The 23752-nt window shown below is 36.8% G+C and overlaps 1 protein-coding gene and 1 non-coding gene across 2 annotated transcripts in view; both read left to right on the top strand.

Moving 5' to 3' along the window:
- Usp47 (ubiquitin specific protease 47) overlaps window positions 1-23752 on the top strand; it is a 507668-nt gene that overhangs the window by 333575 nt on the left and 150341 nt on the right. The window contains exons 23-24 of the mRNA XM_089246367.1: window positions 5135-5261; window positions 21558-21629. Coding sequence (XP_089102493.1) covers window positions 5135-5261; window positions 21558-21629 — 199 coding nt within the window. The remainder of the gene's footprint in view (window positions 1-5134; window positions 5262-21557; window positions 21630-23752) is intronic.
- TRNAT-GGU (transfer RNA threonine (anticodon GGU)) lies at window positions 15862-15935 on the top strand. The gene has a single exon. It is a non-coding gene; the product is annotated as a tRNA-Thr (tRNA).

The following is a 23752-nucleotide window of genomic DNA, read 5'->3' as shown; positions in this document are numbered from 1 at the left end:
GGACTTCTTTTTTTAGTACTTTGACTATATGGCGTGGGGGCGAAAAGATACGCTTGTCGTCGTCCCCTGCTCTAGTGGAACTGGAAAAATTTCTTTCTTTTTCCCCATCTTTTCAATAGTGAGTTGTGATGGGAATAAAACACGTCAAAAAGGGATGGAAAGCAGTGACATTTTGCGGTTTCTCTGAATTTTTGTAGTAAGATATTGACTGTAAACAAAAGAAGGAAGGGATAAAATAAGAACTGTGGGATAAAATAGGACGACGCGACGAAATTAGGAAAATAGGACGGCATTTCTAAAAAATAGGAAAAATAGGTGCGCTGCAGGGTCTGCAAATAACGCCTATCTTTCAGCATGAAGATATCAGTTCCCAACTTTTGTCACAGTCTGTCTGGAACATCATGACATTTAATGGGATCTTGAGGAGGTTTGTCACTATACGATAGGCACGTCGAACAGTTACCAATATATTGTCTTAGTTTCTATGACATTGCAGACCAGAAAAATAGTTCTCGTGCTCTCTTTAACCAAGCCTTGATTACTTGATGACCTGTGTATGAATTTTCTCCATGTCTTGTCTCAACACCTTTGGTATCACAATTCTTTTTCCTCACACCACCACACCATTAGTGATTCCAAGCTCATCTTTGTATTCATAATATGGTCTTAAAATAGGAACAATGTCATCTTTCTGCAATGGCCATCTATTTTGAATAGCATTTTTCAAGGCTATTATTTTTTCATCCTCTTTGGACTGCTGAATAATCTCTTCTAAACATCTCTTTTATAAGTAATGCTTTAATCATACTTACAATGACTTTAACTTCATCTTCTTGAGACTGACTTTCTATTGGAGCTCTTGATAATGTATCAGGAATAGAAATTTCCTTTCCATATTTTTAGATGAGCTCAGAGTTGTACTTCTGAGTTTTCAATAACATAGTTTGCAATCTTTTAGGAGCTTGGTGGAGAGTGGCTTCTTTTTGATTGCCTCTAGAGGTTTGTGATCAGAAAATACAGTCACTTCCCTTCCATATACATAATGATGGAATTTGTCCAGACTCCATGTCACAGCTAACATTTCTTTTCAATTTACACCTAGTTCTTTTCTGCAGAACTAAATGCATGACTTGCATTAGCAATGACTGCAGATTCTTGCATCAGCACAGCACCTAGACCATATTGGCTGGCATCACATTTGATCTGTATAGACTTTTTGAGTCAAAAAGTTGCAGAGTAGGTGTTTCTGTCATTAGATTTTCAATTTGTTGACAGCATCACTTTGGGCTTTACCCCAGTTTCATTCAACATCTTGTTTCAAAAGATTTTTCAATTACTCTGCGATATCAGCATAACTAGGTATGAACTTTATCCTGTAGTTGCACATTCCTAGAAATCGTTGTAATTCATCTACATTAGATGGTGTTTCATCTCCAGCACAGCTTTAATTTTTTCAGGATCCGGGCGAATTCCATTAGCAGAGATATTGTGATCCATAAAAGTGATCTCATTGTACTTATTCTCAAATTTGTCTCCATTTCGCTTCACACCCAGCTCTTTACATCGATAGATGAACTTCCTTAAATTTTCATCATGTTCCTTCTTGTCTTTTCCATATACATCAATGTCGTCAGCAATGTTTATAAGACCTGGAAGATTGCCAAAAGTGTCTTGCATCTTCATCTGAAACACTTCTGATGATACTTTCAGTCCAAAATACAATCTCATCCATCAGCATCATCCAAAAGGAGTTTGAAAAGTTGTTAGCATGCTACTAGGCTCATCTAACTTTACATACCAGTATTCATCTTTCAAATCTATTTTGCTAAAAAAATTTGCGTTACTTAGCTGGTGTGGAATATGTGCTTCATCTAAACTTTGCATTACAAAATGCAGTCTTTTCAGAGCTTTATTGAGCTCATGGGATTCAAACACAATCTCAGTACCATTTGATTTCTCGACCATGACTATATTGCTTACCCATTCTGTTGGCCTGGTCACTTTCTTTATACCACCGCTATTCGTTAACCTCACAAGTTCATGTTGTAGCTTTTCTCTCAAAGCTATTTCACTCGTGGAGTATTCATAACAGTGAGAACAATAGCACTTCATCAGTTTTGAGACTAACAGTTTCTGGCAAAGTACCTAAACAATTGGTAAACAACATCTCAAAACTATCAGGTACAGATTTCATTTCATGAACTCATTGAAATTCCTGCTTATCTATCAAATTCTTAAATCAAGTTCATTTGTACTGCTGCAGAATATCCAATTAATGACTACGTGTATAATTTTCAACAATCATTGAAATTCTTACAATTTTTTGGATTCATCGGATGTTCACTGTGTACTCCTAATGGCTTTATTATACTTCCATTCCACATCTTCCAGGTCTGATGAGAGGTATCTATACCACTCGCATTGATAGAAGCTCCTGTGGCAATTTGAAATTTCACTTATCATTCACTAGCATATGACATTTAACATCACGAGACTGCTTAGCTTTAATAATATTTACCCAAATTTCACTCGTTTTTTTCTTCATCCTAATCATTATCCAGACCATGTACCCTGTGTTCTCTCATAGAACTTCTCGTACACTGCTTAGCAAAGTGATTTCTAGACTTACATCGGGCACAGACTTGACCCCATGCTGGACAAAGTTCTTTCTTGAATGGATGTTTTTCCACAGAAATTACACAATCAAGCTCCAGAATTTTTAACAGGAATTTTGGTACCTGTTGCGGCTATAGCTTTATGAATAACATCTGGATGAAATTGTTTACTTTTAACAGGTGCATACTCCGATGCTTGGCGCATGTCAATGCACTTCTCCAAAAAGTCAGTGACCTCTCGCAGTAACAGTTCTCTTGCAATTGCATATCTTTCACACTGAATATGATTCTGTCATGAAGTAGGGAGTCCTTGCAAGTTTCACAGTAACCACAAGTTTTTATCAGCATCCTTATTGCAGTAAGGAAAGTGTCAAAAGGTTCATTTTCTTGTTTAAGACGTATCTCTCAGATATTTCATTCGTCTCACCGACGATGTATTCATCAAACTTACTTATGATGTCTGCTACAGTTCTTTCATCCTCATCAGTATCGAAATGGAACACATTATAATGTTTAAGAGCTTCATCACCTAGCGTATGTAAGAGCAACACAACTTGATATTCATCAGTTTGATCCTGTAATCTAGTCAAAAGCGAATCGTTCTTCGATTTCTGTATGAATATTTTCCAGTTAGAAACTAATTCTGAGTCAAACATCAACATGCTGGGAGGCCTAATCCCAGTTATCAGAGAACATGGTGGTAATCAGATTTTTTTTTCTTTTTCTGTCGATGGAAAAACTTCTTTCAGTAAGAGAGTTGTTGCATCTTTTCAGCAAACATTTTTTCTTTCTTTTAGTGCTGCCACCATGTTCTATTTTGTATCTATCAAATAAGCACAAGAGAGACCATAGAGAGACATCTTTAGAGATCAATACTATTTATTCTCCATAACATCAACCATAATAACTGTCTCATTGCCATACAAGTAACTCTAAATTCTCTGAGATATATACGGCTTTGACTTTAAATAGACTTACTTAAAAATATGTAACAGATAAGAAGCGAAATAAACATCACTTTTAAAAGTAAGAGAAAGAGAATTGATAACAACAAATTAAAATAACCTAAGATACATTACAATATAAACCTGTGAGAAAATTAAAAAGAAGATATTAATTAAAGTTAACAATATAATATTACAGCGCAAAATGTACGTAAAAGATTATATGAAAAAATAAAGTAAAATATAGTGCTAAATATAATCACGAAGAAGAAATCGATAGCTTCATTTCATATATATAATTTAACACCTTCCCTCGAAAAATTTTAAGATACAAAATACAATTTATGCTTATTAGTATTAGCTATCTTATTTCCTAACACTAAACAATTAGGCCTGAAGCAAAATAATAAAAATGACTGAGAAAATCCGGGAAAAAGTATAGACTGTTTGCTAACACTAAAGCCCAAAAACCTCACAAAATTATATCAAAGAAGCAGAAAAAACACCAAAATGGTAGTAAATAAAGAACCAGATCTTCCCTTCTATAGGAGCACTCACACAAAAAAAATTTACTATCAACAAAGAAACAACGTAAGAAAAATCAGGCAAAAGTACAATGAAAATGAAATGAAGCGCGAGAAAAAAGTGAAATATTGATCGAAAATACACAGTGAAACCCTTATCTTACAAATCCAAAAATGGCTGTCCTGAAAACCTGGTGGCAAAATCAACCTAAAGTTAATAATAAGCACACAATCTAGAAAAAAGAAGAAAACTTGGAAGAGTTTTGACTAAAAAAATAAATACGCTAAAGAAATCTCACAAGAACAAAGCAAATCACGAAAAGGCACACTGACACCACAGATAATCCCTCAGTAATCCTTCTGCAATGGTCCCGGCTAGTAGTATAGCTATTGGCTGTCTAGCAGAGTGATAAAAACACATCCAATCCCTACTGCGGCCAAGACGAGAATGAAATTTAAGTAATGCCGTTTTGTGCTTAGACATTTTCATACATGATGATACCACAGCAACTACTATCTGAGGCAAGTACAGATATGTGTTGTTTTGGTGGTTGCATTCTTAAGAAAAGCCCTTACACCTGTGTGTGTGCGTGCGCTAGACAAAGCTTGTGCAAAGAGGATTTTATATATACCTCAAAAATGTCCCAAGAGACTTATGACTAGTTTAGTAATACTAAGAATGTTTTCATGAATGTCTTCCAGGAGGAAAGAGAGCATTATAGATTGTTGCAATGCATTGCAGCAAAGTATTTGCAGATTAGAAAACTTGTAGATAAGTTTAGGAAATGCTCAATTTAAGAAATAACTGTTGGATCTGAAACCAGTTGAAAATTTTATTTATTCTTATGCATACTTCCCCAAATTAGTTTTCCCATTATAAGCAATCAAAATAGCATAGGTAAGCAATATGTAATCCAGGGGATATGGGAAGGTGTTTTGTTAAGTATGAAACTTCGTTATCATAGTGTTTGTTACAATACCGTCACATATTTTTGTTTTAATAAATACATTTTACTTTTATATTAATACGTTATTGGAATATTTTTTGCAGGTCTATATCGAATACCAAGATGCAGAAGATTCACAAAAACCTTTCTTGCAGTCTAAATTCTACAAGATTTTAGAATGCTATTCATACACTATTTGCATCTCTGTTGCTTTACCTAGAGTTAATAAAAGTAAGTATATTTGCATTAAATGTTTTATAGGATATCATAACTGTTATTTTATGAAATCAGAAAAAAAAAATTGAGCTGATAAATATGCTAAGTCAAACTTGGTTATAACCACCTCAGTTACCACATTCATAAATGATCTCTGATTTCCATAGAGAATGTTAATGAACCTTGCTTATAATATTAATGAACATCCAGCTATACCAGATTTAAATAGCAACACATCATCAGCACTTTTTTTTATTCTATTCAACCAAGAAATTCTGTGAATACGTAGTACATTGAGGAAATGATTGTTTCTTTCTGGTATTGATACATGTGATCATAAAAATTTACATCATGTTTGTTGAAATGTATAAAATGTGTGTAGTTACTCTCATGATTACAACTACAGTTGAACCTAAATTTAACGGCACTATTTATTTTGCTGAATTTTGGTACTATAATGTGTGTGTGTGTGTGTGTGGTGTTATATCGAACCATGGTTTAACACATGTAACCTCTATAAATGGAAGATTTGTTCACTGAAAATTTCTGGCACTCAGCTGGGTTGGCATGACATCAGGGCGCTATAGCATGAAGGAGTTTTACTGTATATATGTTACTGCCAAAGCGTAAGGAATTCGTTTAACGGCTGAGAGGTTTGTCCTAAGTCCAATTTTCAGAAATGATTCAGGCTTTGGCTGGCCAATTCACGAAGTCAGGGTGTCTACCATCATGGAAAAGTCACGAAATCCCGGAAAAGTCACAAAATGAGAAAAAGGTCACAGATGTCCAGAAGAAGTCACAGAATTGGAAGTGAAGGTTGATGATTTTTTTATGATTCTCCAGAGATTTTTTTTTGAGTTTTTTCCCCCTAAAATCTAGGCTTTGGAGAAGGTGTAACATTCAATATTTTTTTCTTCTCTCTCTCTCAGGTATGTTTACTCTTTTTTTTTTGCCCTGGAGGGAGCGATGGATGGGTGGGTGAGTAGCAACAGAAAAGAACAATGTCAATGTGTAGTCACCCTACATCAGGGCAGACATTATATGGGTGAGGCAAAAGAGCTATTTAGCCTGGGTGAACAAAAAATAACTTTTCTTTCTTTGCTTGCCGGGACCTTTGAACATCTGCAATAATATTCCCCTAAAGCAGTGCTCTCAGGATCACATGGTAATTGCTAGAGGGGGTTGACAGTCACGGAAGATGGTGCCCGAGTGGCATGGTGGTAAGATGCTCGTCTACCATCGTGAAGGTTGTTGTCAGGGTCCCGGGTTCGAACCCAAGGGAGGATATCGATAAGATATTTTCCCTAACGAACTCGAGGCGACTACCGATAGACAGCTCCTTTGTTTCCAGCCCATCTCACTAATGGCAGTAAATTGCAATATAGCGATATGGCCAGAGTTGGTGTTTGGTGAAGTAGTAGTCACGGAAGATGGGAGTCCTCTTGGGAACAGTATTTGTTTTCTGTAGACTTCCCCCTTCATTATGGAGCAGGACTGTTGGATCTTTTGGGAGTCTGCAAGCTTAGTTTTCACGGATTGGATGGCGGGGGCTCTGTAGCATGAAAAAGCAAACACTGATGGTGATTGTCCTAGGCCTTAGGGCTGCAGCCCTGTCTGCCCAATCCTTGCAGTGGCCAGGTGAAAATGCACCAATAACCCCCCCCCCCCCCTGCAAAGGAAGAAAGTTATATTTTTAATTATCATCAAATTTTTTTTTACACATTTTTTTTCATTGAGGCAAGCTGAAAATATTGATTTGTGCACCTATTTATGCTTTAAAGTGGTTCTTTTACATGCAAAAATATCTGGCGACCTTTTTGGGGAGCCGCTCATGAACAATTATGCAAGGGAGCCAGCTGACAAAAGAGAACCATTGGAACACGGTGACAAGCTTGCAATCTAGACCAACACCAAAGCATGACGATAGAGCAAATAACAAGTGTCTAATATCGGACTTCGAAAAATGTGAATAGGAAAAGGAATATTTGAAATCCATCCTTGGGAAGGGCTCTTGGTTGGTCTAATGCAGTGTTTCTCAACCACCGAACCTTGACATCTGCCAAACCGGTATGGGCGGAGATACTGGGGTATCACCCCATCCAGTGCCAAAGGTAAAGCCGACTGATCTAATGTATTTGCGTACATATGAATTGATATCATGCCCCATTCCTCAGCAATCATGGTGTTTCCCCCAGACTTTCAAGTCTATCTCTGCCTATGCAAACCGGGCTGTGAGTGGTTTATTGCTTCATTTTTACCCATTTATTTCCCATTAATCATGATGTGTATGGTCGGGCCTTCATCAAGAAATATGAATCAACCGTAATCCGGGATTAGAAAGGTTGAGAACCACTGGTCTAGTGGCCCCACATCCTGCAGTAAAGCCCCTAAGCTGAGATCTTCAGCGGGCCCAGGTCAGATTTTTCACAAGCCCGGTATTAGTGAATTTATAGTGTGAAAAACAAAAAAAAATTGAGAATTATCTTGAGTCCCGAGGGACAGTGGGGGCCCTCTCAGGCTCCTTACTGTGCTTCCTTGCGTGGATGAATGTGGCATTGACTGTCAGAATTGGAACCATTCAACTTATTAAGCCTCTAAAACCTATTAACTTTCTAAAATATTACTCTACAACAGGAAGATGTGCAAAAACTGAAAAAACAGAAGATGACAAAATGTAAGTCAAGATACAGCTGGAAAACAGCTGTTATTACATTATGTTACAACAATATTTTTTTATTACTTACAGTAACTGCAAGTAATAGTCAATTATTTTTTTCAAACATTCCTAACACATTTGCTCATGTAAAACAACTTAATGATTTTTCATAACATCTTGAATCTTAAAATTGCGGTAACTCAAAATCTTAAAAAAGTGACTTGTGACAATTTGCCATCTGAGCACAGACTTATGCCTCGCTTTTTTCAACGTTGTTCATCTCTTTTGCTCTGTTTTGAGCCCACTATTGCTATGTATTGCAGCGCTTTGCAAAACAATGCAGCTGTTGTGCACATGGCTTAATATCGATCACTAATGTGTTCAGTAGTTTTTCATTCGCAGGACGCATTTTCAATGTGCATTTGGAGTGGAGCTTGTTTGAAAATTTTCATTGTAGGTGCTGAAGGAACTCCGATACAACAGAAACATAGAAGGGGGGAGTCTAGGGTTTCCAGTGATCCATATATACGACCCGCAAGAGCGTATGCTGGGATGGATTGCATTGAATGTTACTGAGGACTTAGGTGACCTCGTAAAGTGGGTCAAAGGCGGGGGTGGGGATACAGAGAAGAGAGCAATAGGGACAATCACTTTCTCTCTCCCCCCCCCCCCCCCCCCGTTCGAGAAACAACCTGTATCAGCTTATGCTTTTGCAATCGGCAGCAGCTTACGTGGCTTGAGCCCTTAGGGTCAAGTTCCTATGGAGTGTTGCATACATCATCGATTCGTTTGGATAAAGGAAAAACAAAGATTAAACTTGGGAAAGGAGTCAGACAGGGTGATACTATCTCACCAAAAATTATTACCACTGTTTTAGAAGAAGTATTCAGTAAACTGGATTGAGATGAGAGAGAAATTAAAATATATGGAGAATTTCTCAAACATTTGCGTTTTGCTGACGACATTGTTGTTATCAGCAGTAATCCAGATGAATTAGAAGAAATGATAGAAGAACTGGCGAAGGCAAGTATTCAGGTGGGCTTGAAAATGAATCTGCAAAAGTCTGAAGTTATGTTCAACCCCTTTGCGTTCAAGAGGACAATCTTGCTCAACAACACATAGATAGAAGAAGTAGAAAGCTATGTATACCTGGGACAAGAAATTACCATGGACAACGGAGTCATTTATAAAATAAACAGAAGGATCAGGATTAGATGGAGCACTTTTGGCAAAAGCGGTGTAATTCTGAAGAGTCACATGCCATTATGACTAAAAAGAAAAGTGTTTAACCAGTGTGTGTGTGTATGTGTGTGCTACCAGCGCTGACTTATGAAGCTGAAACATGGACACTTACAAGTAAGAGAATACAAATGCTACCGACGACACAAAGGAGCATGGAAAGATGTTTGCTAGGCATCACAGGGAGAGACAGAAAACGAATCAATTGGATAAGGAACCACACAAAGGTATATGATATTATGGAAAGAATTAAATGTTTAAAATGAAAATGGGCTGGACATATCGCAAGAAGACAGGACAACAAGTATTCTAGATTGGTAACCCGTGGTGTTAAATGTCCGTACATATGTATGACGATTCGATGAAGCTTTCATAATGCCCACAGGATGATCACCGCCAAAGGCCATATAATCACCAATAAGAAAGACGACTATGGTTCAGTCGCATAGATATATAATAACCATTAATCTTATGTCTATGGTCAGTCGCATATATTTGGCTGGCATGTTTGAATATTTTCACATAGTTTACATTTGGGTCTAAGTTTTTAGTACAAGGTTGGTGTGCTTAGTCTACATTTTTCTGTTGGCAAAAACATGGAATATTGCAAAACCGGACATGGAAATGATATGTTGGTTTGTGTGTGTGTAAGTTTTTCCCACATAATTTATGTTCCAAAACTAGAAAAACTTTTAATGAAATTGAATGAATTAGCCTATAATTAATTTTCTTTATTTGAGTTTATTGTTGTATCATAAAATAGAAATACAGATTATAGGGATGACAAAAAATAATGCAGTACTTTTTAAATTGAATTGTTTGAATTCAATTCGAATTTCAATAAATTGACATCTACGTATTGTTAAAAAAAGAAAAAAAAATTATGATAGTTTAAAATAACATCCCTTATTATTCAATTAATCATCATCAGGCTTTTTATTGTGATATTCACGTTAGATAGGTGTTTAAATAAAATGTTACTTAAAGGCATTGAAAATAAATAAAGGTTTAGATATTGTGGAGTGTTTATATGTATGATATATGAATTTTTTTTTAATTAAAATTATCCTGATAAATGTAGGCTATAATCAGAAGCAGATTTATAGCTTTCCCACCTGTGGGCTATTCAAACTTTTTCTCCCTTTCTGATGAAGACGATGACCACTGGTAGAAAACTCATCCCTCACCGAAACATGTTGAACATGATCCTCAGAACTAGTAAGAACCAAATTCAAAATAGCAGTACTCCTAGTGGCTTCTGATACATGCTGATACAAAAAATTTTCGAGCACTAACTTAAGAAAGTCTCTTTCATACTGATCTCTAGAAAAGGTTCTCCCAATCAATACCTGGGTAATTGAAATCCCCTTGTATGACAGCCATCTCACGTTTACACATGTAGGAAATTTCATCATGAAATTTGGCGATGTAGTTTTGATTCATATTTGGTGGATTGTAACAAACCCCAACAATAAGTTTTTGACATCTTTTGTTCTCAAGTTCAACCAATATAGTTTCAATATAACTTCTCTGCACGTTACACTCTTTAGCCTTCAAACATGATTTCACATATATCAACACTCCACCCCTTTCTTATGAGATCTATTTCTCAAAAAAGTATTGTATCCTGAGATGTATAAGATTCATCCCCATCATTGCCCACCATCATTTGCCCAAGATTCTGTAATGGCTATGAGATCCAGGCCCTCCACAACTATCATAGTTTCTAAAAAATCTTTCTTACTCCCGAAGCTCCTGGCATTAATTAGCACACATTTCAATTTGCCCGGTGACTTAGTGTCAATCGAGAAGCTATCCAAGTCAGAGGTGGGCAATGCCCCGTCAGTACTGTTGTGATTATCATTGACTAACCCGCATACCCCACTACGTGGTCTGGAAGTAAAAAACCTGACCTAAGATTATCGTAAACCTCCCAGAGCCCTCTTATTTAGATGGATCCCATCCAAACGAAGCCACCTATCGGTAAATGCGGGAAGTTCCAACAATGTGACTCCAAGTTAGAAGCAAATGTCTTTCAGCCTACACTGCCACATCTGAACCCCTTCCCTTGCGGATAATAGTAAATTCCGGTACTCTAATGGAGACTCACTAATATCCGCTCCTTCCTGATTTGTTCCCACCTACAAGGGCAACTTTCGGCGATGAAAAACGTTTTGAACATTGCCAATCTTACAGCCAGTAAGACAAAGTGCTCGAAGCCCTAAAAATCCCTACCGACTCTGTTCCCAAGTTCCCTAAACATAGAATCGCCGATGATCAAACCCCTATCACTATCCCCCCTCTACCTCATCCACGACCACCCATTCGCCCTCTAAACTGTCGTTGTTTGTGGAGATTGCTTCTTCATCAACAGGTGGCTTGACGACAAGTGGCTCCGTTATAACTGGGCCCTCTAGCACCCTAACGTTTTCCCATAACCCTTCGACCTCGAGTTCTAACCTTGCCCTATCCAAGCACCCTTTACAATTGAAACTATCAGCTACTATACCCCTAGACCAGGGGAACCTCCTGTCGCAAGCTACACAACACTAGTCGAGGTCGAGGCATACTAACACTATTGCTAAAACTAGATAATAATTAAAAATAGAAAAATCAGAAATGTAAACAGGAAATTAAAATAATGTAAAATACATTACAATGGAAATATACGTAAGAGATTGTACGAAAAAATTGAGTAAAATAGAATGCTCAACGCTAAATCCCGAAGAAGAAGATATATATGTATATAAAAAATACAACACTCTAAAAAAGTATTAAGCTACAAATTACAATGTATACTTATTCGAATTAGCTAACTATCTCATATCATTAACACTACAACAATAGGCCCAGGTGGAAGAAAAACAAAAGTTATTGAGAGTACCTGGGAGAAAGTATACACTGTTTGCTAACACTAACGTCCAAAAAACCCACAAATTTATATCAAAGAAGCGGGAGAAAACACAAACCTGGTGACAATACAATGAAAATGAAATGCGAGCGAGAAAAAATTTAAGTCTATCGAAAATACACAACTAAAATTTAAAAAATTGAGAGCAATAAAAAAAACCACTTGTCTCGCAAATCCAGCGTGTGCTGGAAAAAAAAAAAAAAAACACCACAGAGTATGACCTAAAAATAAAAAACACATAAAACTCACGTAAACTTACAGAAGTAAAACGCACGAGAATGAAGAAAGACACAAAATGACTTACCGACATGACGGATAAGCCTTCAGTAATCCACCGGCAACGGTTTTGGATAAAACTGCTGCTATTGGTTAGTGAGCAGAGAGAGATGAAAGCCTGTCTGGTCCCAACCACTGCGAAGACGAGTATGAAATGTACATGATTTGAAATGTACATTGCAAAAAAATAATTTAAAAATGAGACTTTTCGCAGCAGTTATACATAAAACTTACATTATAGATAAAAAATTCCTCAATATATGCTCTGCATGGATATATTCAATAGTGAATTACGGAAATTGTGCTCGAAGGGGGCACATTGATAGAAATTTATTACCTCGATGTGCGCCCCTGAGGCCCTTCGCTGCAAGAAATGGAAATCCTGACAGAAAGTGGGAAGCGCAGCCTATATATGGTGGAAACAAAATTTTCAAAATTCATTTTATCCCAATTTGTTATCTTGGTGTGCTCCCCAACGCCCCTAACTGCGAGAAATGGAAATCCTGACAGAAATGCAGCTTATATGGTGAAAATTAAAATTAAATCTATTGAATCACAATTTCTTATCTTGGTGTACGTTCCATGTCCCTTTCGATCACTTCAATGAATACTTTCCTTCATTCATTTGTTAATAATCAAAATAGAGATGGGAATGGGGAACATTTACAATAAATGAGAAAAAAAAATGAGTTCCATTTTTTACGCCTATAGCAACTACCCTATTTATAAAATCACAACAAACATTTAAATTTTAAAGCAATTTAAATTTGTTGCGATGAATTGACATCATGATGAAATAACTCCTGTACAACTTTATACCGCAACGAAATGAATCTGCAACAAATTTGTGCAGTGACAAATTTGTTCCGTGATGGAATGAGTCTGCAACAAATTGAACACGACAAATTGACCTAGACCGCCTCACGAGATACGTTAAAGAACATAATTGAAAATTATCCCCCAGAAGACGTATTTAATGCCGATGAAACAAGACTCGTGTAAGACACTGGATAGGTCATTCAGAGTTGCTAACTGCTACTGTTTGTCCGTAGTTTCTACGGTTGAGCTTACTAAACTACAGATTTACGGAAAGTACCCTGGATATTATGGAAGCTATTTTTATACATTCCATAAATAACAATATGCACAGGGAAAATCATAAATTTGTTGGAAAAACTTTTTTTTAATGTTTCTGCATACAAAAGGATATAAAAATCCCACTGTTTTTTACCCTAAGAATTAAAAAAAAGAATGGTGTCACATGATTGTGGAGAGAGGGAAAAAGATTTTCATTTGACCTTGATTCATGCCTACTTGTTATACAGCTGTTTCTCCTTCCTTGTACAACAGACTTGACGGGGGAGAGAGGTTGTAAGGTATACGGTCACTCCCAGAGTCCTCTTCTAGTGGGATGGGTGCAAGTGTCTGAATTTATTTCCAAAAACAGCTACTTGAAATATTTAACTCTTCTATGGAAAGGGTGTTTTCTTGGAACAATTTATTCCCCATAATGGCCTACATGATATACTCAAATGGGCCGTCATGGGGGTAATAAATACGTTCATCTGGCTTTTGCTTTTTTTCTCCACCCAATCACCAAGTTTCAGCTGCAGTTACTGTTCAAGATCCAGAGACCCTGCCCAAGTCTCTCTGATGTGCTGAGGAGAAGGGTTGGGGGGGGGGGTGCTCTTAGAGTGTAAGAAATACATAGGACTGACTTTTGCTGCTTTTATGCTCCACCCACACAGCAACTGTACAAGATCAATGACTCAAGTCCTTCTGATTTACTGATGCCTTGGGATACCCTGTGGGTCATTTCCTGGCTTCTCTCCTACATCCTCATAACTTATCATGCCTTTCACATTGAAAGGGAGCTCAGCAAATCTCTCAAAAGCAACTGGTAGCTCACTAAGGGGGAAGGATGTTGTTGGAGACCACTATGCTATGGGGTATCAGCATCAATAGTGTTGAAGACGCCAAGGCAGTAAATGGTACTTATAGAAGCTCTCCTGACACCAAAAATGATATGTCCCCATTAAAGGGAAAGTTGTCACTTAATTTAAATTTTATATTTGGTTTCGTATAGATTACTTTTTCAACTTCTGATACCTCCACTGGTGAGGCTGCTGTAAAGAAAAGGAAATGTTGTCAGAACTTCACAGAGGAATATAATAGGGTATGGCCATGTCTAGTTATAAAGTGCCATCAAAAGAAAGTTATGCTTATGTGCACTGCGTGCAATATTGAGTTCTCTATAGCTCATGGTGGACGCAATGACTGTAGACGTCACGTGGCTTACAAGAGACATTTGGAATTGCAAAATGCTGAAACAAGTTCCCCCAAAATATTTCCTCATATTTTAGCAAAAAAATGAGTATGAAGATGTAAAATCTGAATGCTATTTTACAAGATTCCTTATCGAACACAATATTCCAGTTTCAGTAGCTGATCATGCTGGTGCTCTTTTTTCCAAAATGTTTCCAGATTCAGAAATTGCCAAAAAGTTTTTTTCAGGCAGATCAAAAACAGGTGTTATCGCTCGAGCAATGGCTGCTGTCAAGGAAAAAAAAATTGATATTTTTCGTAAGAAATAATGACTTTGATGCTAAAAATTTTTTTTGATTCAGAAAATGGTTAAGTCAGCACCACTCTTCTTTCCCTTCTGGAATGTGCAGACAATACTGGAGAAAAAATTTTCAATGTCATTGACAACAAATTTAAGAGATTGGACATTCTGTGGGAAAACTGTGTCTTTTTCGGGTGACAATGCCTACACAATGGTAGAAAAGAACAAAAGTGTAGCTTTTTTCATCAAGGCACAGCAAACTGACATCAAAATAGTGGGATGTACGTGTTGTCTCTGCCTGTTGATGTGGAAAGTTTTGGGATCAAAATTTTTTCTTTCTAGAAAAAAGTAGTAAGAGACAAAACAAACTGAGAGAAGTTCAAATTTTGTGTGGTGAAGAACCCCACAAAATATTAAAACATGTCAACACTCTGGACTCATCAGAGTCCAGAGAAAAGTCATCACGTCTCCGCCGGGACTCGAACCCAGGCTTTCTTTCCGAGCTCACCTCAGCATAATATCCGGAAAATAACTGTTTCCTTGATATCTCTGGCTGAGAAAAAAGCCATCTATATCTCTCTAAACCGTCCCACCCGGGGGCCATTTCCTGAAGTTAAGAGAGGCTACTAATGCCTCTACTTCAGCGCCTCACGACACAGTGCGTGAAATTTGGAAGGCAGATTCATGTGTCTCCAGTGGTGTAGATGGTAGCATGCTTGCCCGGTATGCAAGAGGGCCTGGGTTCGAGTCCCGGCGGAGACGTGATGACTTTTCTTTCTGAGCTCACCTCAGCATAATATCCGGAAAATAACTGTTTCCTTGATATCTCTGGCTGAGAAAAAAGCCATCTATATCTCTCTAAACCGTCCCACCCGGGGGCCATTTCCTGAAGTTAAGAGAGGCTACTAATGCCTCTAATTCAGCGCCTCACGACACAGTGCGTGAAATTTGGAAGGCAGATTCATGTGTCTCCAGTGGTGTAGATGGTAGCATGCTTGCCTGGTATGCAAGAGGGCCTGGGTTCGAGTCCCAGCGGAGACGTGATGACTTTTCTTTTCGAGCTCACCTCAGCATAATATCCGGAAAATAACTGTTTCTTTGAAAACATTTATTGCTACAACATACTTTGAATAAGTTACATGTTAGAGTTCAAATGAAAACATGTTAATTCTGAAATCGACGACAACACTGATTCGCAAAACAACCATAAAGGTCTCACCCAATACAGCCGAGGATCAACTCCTACTATCAGCGAGACATCGTAGAACAACTTGTGCATCCTACCTCGAGAACGAAGTGTCCCGTTTTCAGGTGAGGCGGACGATGTTGACCACTCGAGGAAGCTCACCTCAGGAACCTATTGGAGTCGTAGCACCTTTCCAAAGTTGCACCACTTGAAGAACTCTCTGAATCACACCCATCGGCACTACATTGAAGACCTAGTTGTTCATAACTGCAGGCTGACATATTATTTTAAGGATCACCTGACCCTTTCAAGGAACCACTTTCCAATTGTCTATAACGCACGACAAATGACTATTAGTTGACTAGAACAGCGGTTCTCACCCTTTTTTGACTCGCGGAGCCCTTTTAAGTAAAAAAATTCTATGGCAGAGCCCCGGAGGACAATATTTTAATTATCCATCAAAGTTACCGATTTATTTTTATTTTAAAATATTTGTAATTATTTTTTTAAATTTTACTGGTTTTTTTTTTATTTTCCTCGAATAGCCGCGGAGCCCCTGGAGAGTGCACAAGGAGCCCCAAAGGCTCCGCGGAGCACCGGGTGAGAACCGCTGGACTAGAAGATAATATTTGAAACAACTACCCGGACCAGCCAGAGTAGCCTAGTAGTAGGGGGTTAGTCACCTATCAAACCCCACTGAGTGGTGGGAGTAGAACAAACTGTTCAAAGTTGAAAGATTGAATGTCATGCTTCTGGTTTGTCCAGGCCTATTTATAGTAGCAGAGACACTGAAAGAACATGTTTCCTCTGGCGTATCGGGAAAACTATGACGTCAATGCGTTGATTCACACACAATAACAATTATTTTGGATATTCTGTATTTTTGGTTGGCAACAGTTCAATAATCATGGAGGAAGCCGGCCGGACTTTACCCACGATATCGGTAAGGCTATTGAGGGTGAGACCAAGACAATCGATTATACGTAATCAGCGGAAATCTATGGCCCTCCGCTAATTAAGCAAGGTAATTGAAAACAATTATTTCTTGATTTCTTATACTGACACAACTGGGTCTTTGTCCAGGGGAGGATTATCAGTAACATGTGACGTGAGACCTAAAGGGGCGATACGTTACAATTGCTGCCCATTGATGGTATTCAAAAAAGTGTCTTAACTGTAGGTATGCACTATGAGAGGTTTTTCACTATATTTTACTTGAGCCGATCTGTTTTGTCTGCTCGCATAAGGCAATCTGTTAAGCAGGGTCCTGACCTTCCTTACCGCTTGATGCCCAAACACGCAAAACCCTATTTTCCTTTCAAAATCGCTCTGAGCTGTGGGTTAAAATTATGTCTTAGTGGTTCAGCTCAGCTAGTTTGGACTGGGCTTCATATGCACTGATAGTGTAACATGAGTGGCCCACCAGTTATATCATGCAGTCCAGCAGAATTTGTTATGGAAATAATGTTTCGTTGCAGCTCAGGGTTTAAGCTAGATAAAGAATTCCTTTAGCAAAAAGCAAAAATGGGGAAAAAAGCTTTAGTAAAAATGCTACATTGCTAATGATTTATCGTTGGATGTCTTCTCATTTCATACCTCCTATATGCATTTATGCAAAAGTGGCTACTACTTCTTTTGTATTCCAAGATTTTCTTTCGCATTTTGCAAAAAATGCAACTGTAGCTTAAACTCTGTTGCAGCAACCATTGTAGCTCTGGTAGGAAGAAATGGGGGTCCAAGGTTGCCAGAGGTCGGTTACACAATGAGTAATTATGAATTACTAAGGGACTTGGCGACCTTGACATATTCTTTGAGGAAGTGGAGAGGCTCATGTAGCCTGAGCTCCTAGGTTCCATTGCTATTAGGTGTATTTAAATGAAATTTAAATTTAAATAGGAAAAATCAAATTTTTGATTTTTTTTTATAATTTTATTTTTATTTGGCAATGATTATGTTGTCTTTGAGGGGAATGGTTCCATGTCTGCAAATTATTGTGATGTGTCTAGTCTTGGTTACCAATGGTTACCAATTTTTTTTTTTTTAGTGCAGGGTGGACAAGGTGAAACCATTTCTGTTAATGTAAAACCCAGAAACTTTGAATTTTACTTTACATAATGGCCACAAAAGCCTTGTTTGTTTCATTTCTGTTAATTTTTACCCTTAACCCGTATGGTGAATTTGTAGAACATAATTGGTAATAAAAAATATTTATGTCTGCTCTACAGCAATCGGACTTGCGCCATACCAATTAAGGGTTAATTATGTATATTTGAGTAAGGTATACTGAAGTAAGTGGAACTCAATATGATTTGTGAAATTTAGTTATTTTCTGGGAATGGCTGCTGGCTAATTTTTCTTTTGTAATTAATCTATTTTCCAATCAAAAATGTGCTGGGTGTGCTAGCTGCTCTTACAAGGATAGGAAGAGACTTCATATGTAGAAGTTAGATTTGAAATCACATTTCTATCTGTGGTGGTCTTTCTGTTTCAACCATTCTTGAAAGTGTGAATTGACTTAATATCAATATTTTAGTGTTCGTTCTTCCTTTCGTATTATTTAGTCTGTCTGTTTAATATACAGTAGACTCTCAGTAACTCAACACCCCAAAACTATAGACAAACATGTCGCCTTAAGCGGATGAACAAAATGCTAATTCTCTTTAATTTTAATTCAGGGTTGTTTCAAAGTTATATCAAAACATACAAAAAAATTTGCTTCATGAAAAATAATCAAGTATATTTGTTTGTTTTTCTTTCCAAAGATATAACAAAAATTCTTCTACACTATTCAGTTTATTCTGTGATTGTTCGGATTTTAATGCGTCATGGCGAGATGGTGGGACATCAAAATAATGTTTTCTCAGAGCGGCAAAAATCATAGTTACAGCCCTGTTTGGAGATATATTCGTTTTCCAAAGACTCAGAACAAAAACCAATATGACAGAAGCAGTTCTCAATCGTGCACTCGTGACTGACTTCCATGCAGAATCAATCATTTCAACAGCATCTGAAACAATTTTTTGCGTTCATTCCAACATCCACAAGTTAAAAAAAAATTTTTTGTCTGTAATTTTCTGTAAAAACTTTTCATATTTATTATAATTCCTTGATCCAGTGCTTGTGAAATTGATGTTGAATTAGGTGGTAAAAAGCATAATTTTATTGCTGAAAGCTCCGTTATTTTTCGATAAGCAGTGCAATTATCCAAAATAAATAAAAAATTTTTCTTCTCACTTGAAAATTTTCTATCTACCTTCCTCAACCATTGTTCGAAAATCTCAGATTTCATCCATACCTTTCTGTTTTTCTGTTGCCATCATAGTTCGCAGGAAATTCGCATAGTTCGCAGCAAAGAATAGCATAAGCTAACGAAAAGTTGGATCTTGCAACAGTTTTCTGATTTGGAGTCCAATATAAATATGCTTTATTTAGTTTTCCATCACTGAGTTCAAGAAATATTTTATTCAAACAATTAAAAGCCTGAGACCCTCTTAAGAGAGCTGTCAACAAAATTCTTCATTTGACCAAACATGATACGGAGTGGAGGTGAAATGTTTGCGCTGAAGTAGTACACCATCACTACTACAAAACCAAGGAGTAAGAAGAGCATACTATTACGCTCAGCCACCTCGTTGGGCATTTTGCCTGTTGTGGCATTGTATTTGTACGAAATACCTGCCACTCATTATCTTTACATCTGATTGTCTCTAGTAGCACATTCATGCTTTCATGTTTCTCTTATCTCTGCTGCACTAAGTTACAGGCACAGAAAACAAGTTTATTTCCACTATGCAACAATAATGCTTTGAAGCTGATTTTATTTGTGTCAATAAATAGTCACCCCACCTATGGAATCTACTGTACACACATTTCCATCATCAGTCCATTTTTGTCAGCCACATATTGATCTAAAACTGGAAATCTTTGTTTCTTCAGCTAGCTTCTTCAAGCCTTTGTTCCTTCATGCATTCAGATTTATGTGCGATGAGGTCATAATCAGGTCTACACAGTTCAGATTCACTTTCCTCTGACATTTGTAATTCAGTGATTTCCAAATTAGACTTGCTGCTTAGTATGTTTGATTAAAATGAGTTTGAGTTAATAATAATCACAGATTAATTGCATAAATTAACAGCTGGGGGGATTAATGGTTCCAGTTCATAAAAAAAATTTTCAGGAGACAGAAATGGAAGTTTTTCTTTAGAAATCTTGTATCGCTTTCTGCGCATGTCACAAATTCCTTTTCTAATGTGCATGTATAGTAGACTCTGATCATTTTTCCATTTGCGCGCTGATACTAAGATCATTATTCCCCCTGTGCCGTATCTTTCTTCCTTTATTACAGCGGACTGAAAAAAACATTTTTGCTGTTTATGTTGTCGAAAGAGATGGTTCCGATCTATATAAAACCGCAAAAATATTCATTTCGATTTTTTTGGACTGCAACCATTTTTCTCCTGACCCTTCAATATATTCCGGCGTGCAACACGGAACAAAGAATGCAAATACCACAAAGACCTTGCAAAATACTTAATAAATTTAAATTACATAAAAACGTAACATGTTAGCTCATTTTCAAGGACAGATTTGGATTCTGTACCTAAAAATACATAATTATAAATGTATCACATGTCAGATACAAAAGACTGTTGACCAGTGTAATCTACGGCCAAAGGACTCAAGGCATCACCCTGTATATTCGCGTCTACACTGGGCGTTGGGTTCGGGCCCAATATTTTTCATGTTATTCTCATTGGAATGTTGTGCTCTGCACATTGGTGTACAATTTTTGTTATTATTGTTGTGCTTTGCCTTCATATACTGCTACATTAGAAGAAAAACTGGAAATATTCAAACATTTTCAAACTCGCAGGCTCATACCTTAGTTTTCAAGATACATACTTTAAACTCAAAACAAGTTGTTACACATGTACTCCTCTTCAAAACCATACTTGGTTCACGCAGATTTAATAATTAGTCTTTGAGATATAGTCCTGTTTATGGACACATGTCGATTCCAAAATGTAGAAAATTGTGGGTTCACTTTGGGTTGAGTGCGGGCAGTTACTGAAGTCAAACCGCCATGAATGTCAAAGTCGTACTGCCAAAAACTTCTTCTTTAAAACAAGACCAAGGTGGATTGACTATGTCTATTTTTGCTTGAGTTATTGACGTTTGAAATTACTTCAATAGAAACTGTCGCTCATTTGGATGTGATTTCCTCCATACACCTGGTACTGATTTTAAAGACGTTTTTACATCAAAACCATGACTCAGAAATCCTGCTGCCATAATTTCAAGAAATTTGATTCACTTCTGCAGTGTAGGTGCTAGGTTGAATTTGCACTAATGAAAAAAGTAGTTCCACTTATCTCAGTGTACCTTATTTCATTTATTTATAGTATTATAATCTATGTTTGAGTAATATTCTATGAACTGATGTGAAAGGTATAAATTTTTTTTTTAACATTTTGCAGCATTTCTGAAGAAAATAAACAGCTATGAAAATGATACTGATAAGGATGATTCTTATAGCGAAGAAGAAGAAAGTGAGTTTTTTTAAAACTAACTGGTTGTTGTTTCCTTTCAGTAAATTTATTGCCCCAAAGCACATGTACTTATATATCCTATTTGTATGTCAAAATTATTGTTGAAGAATGGGAATTAGGAAAAAAATTATAGAAGTTGATTCAACTTAGAATTGTCAACTACTATATATTGTACTACTATATATAGTCTTTATAAAGGGCTACACAATCGACTGCAGACCTACAGAAAATACTCTCAACATTAATTTTTCTTTCATTTAAAGAAAGACAGATTCTTTGAATTTCATACAGTAATTAAAACTGTGTCAAACTCTACTGCTACCAGGATAGATCATAGTAGGTCATAGTGAATAGGGAGTTTTTTGATTGGACAGGACACTTGTAGAGTCGTCCTTCCTAGGTCAGTACACATTTTCACTTTTTATCAATAAAACTAGATTAAGGTATTGATGGGTTTGTTAACAAATTTGTGGATGATGTGAAACTAATGTTTGTACTCAGGAATTCCAGTGATATGGAGTTACTTCAGACCATCTTCAATGGGATTGTAGCATGAGCAAATGAATGAAACAACGCTTTCAGTTTTGACATAATATAAATGTTTATAAAAATCTGCATATTTGCTCACTTTGGTTAGAATAACAAACTTTTCACCTACATGCTAAATGATAAAACTATTTCAGATGCAACTAGGCTCACAGATTTGAGAATTCTCATTGATAGATGGCTTAGGTTTTCAGAACATTATTTTGCAGGAGTCAGAAAAGCACATTAGAATGCTCGGTTTCATTATTAAAAAGGTCTCTTCACATTACTCTAGAGCAGTGGTTCTCAACCTTTTTTGACTCGTGGGACCCTTTCTGGTATGTAATTTTTATGGCAGAGCCCCGTAGGCTATTTTTTGTATTTATTCATCAAAGTTACTGATTTATTTATATTATTTAAAATATATATATTTTTTTCAAATTTAATGGTTTTTTTTAAATTTTTCTCAAGCTGCCGCGAAGCCCCTGGGGGAGTGCCCAAGGAGCAGTGGTTCTCAATCGGTGCTCTAGAGTCATCCTTCCACTTTTCTGAGACTTGTTCATCTTGGCAGAGAGTATGCCATATGGCTTTGCAAACCATATTGTCAGGAAGATATAGACTTTATTGTGGAAATACAAAAAAAAAGTAACACTAGTAGGTAACACAAGCAGTGCTTGAGTTTTAAAGAAAGACTTCATTCTTTGAATATGTTTTCTGTGAAAGAGCATTGGTGTCAGAGAGATAAGATCAAGATATTAAATATTTGTGAATGGGACAAATGCGAGATGGAACATGAAATACTGTTACATCATCAACCAAATGCTTCAAATAGGGAACACAGTATTTCTTAGTTAAGAAAAGTTCGAGGTTGTTGTGTCGCAGGGAGTTTTATGTTGTTGTTGTTGGTTTTTTCTTTTGCCTCCTGTTGTAAATTCCCTCGCAATAGACACTTTTAAAAGGAAATATGACAAGGATGGTAAAGATAAACTTGATAAAAGATAAACTTGATAAAAGATAACTTGATAAAGAACAAAGTTATTCCTATATGAGGTTGCTGTATTTAGGCTCTAAGACATCCATATTTTTTATGGAATGCTTTTCTCAATATTTTCCTATATATATACATATATTTATAGAGTGGAACCTTCCCCCTGCCCCTAGACAGTTACAATGGCTAAAATTGGCTGAAGTCAATAGAGCCTGAACTGTGTTTGGTTTGGAAGTGGAACCTATAACGGACACTCCCTGTCAGCAGACATCTCCTGTTAACATACTTTTAGAGCCTATTGACTAAAACGTCAATATATTTTGGTATATAAACACAAGGGTTGATAAATTGAAAGAAAAAAAATTAGGCACCAGCCAAATCTGTTACGAGCCAAGCATAGTTTATCACTTAAGTAAAACTCCTAAATAATACTTGTTTTGACTTTTCCAGGACTTAATATCACTTTCCTTTGTTAAAAGACTCACTGTCATGAAAACATGGAATTTTGTGCCCAATTTGCCTGTCATAAATAAAAAATTTAAAGAGCCAATACTGACTTTTTAGTTGCCATGGTGACCTAGCACTTGGGGGGTGTGCCACTTTCTGATTC

Source organism: Pholcus phalangioides, unplaced genomic scaffold, assembly GCF_987345545.1.
Source record: "Pholcus phalangioides strain wild (caught in Gottingen) unplaced genomic scaffold, Ppha-v1.0 ptg000017l_1, whole genome shotgun sequence".
In the NCBI taxonomy this organism is placed as follows: Eukaryota; Metazoa; Arthropoda; class Arachnida; order Araneae; family Pholcidae; genus Pholcus; species Pholcus phalangioides.
Note: the sequence above shows the minus strand (reverse complement) of the source record. Positions and strands in the feature narration are given on the sequence as shown.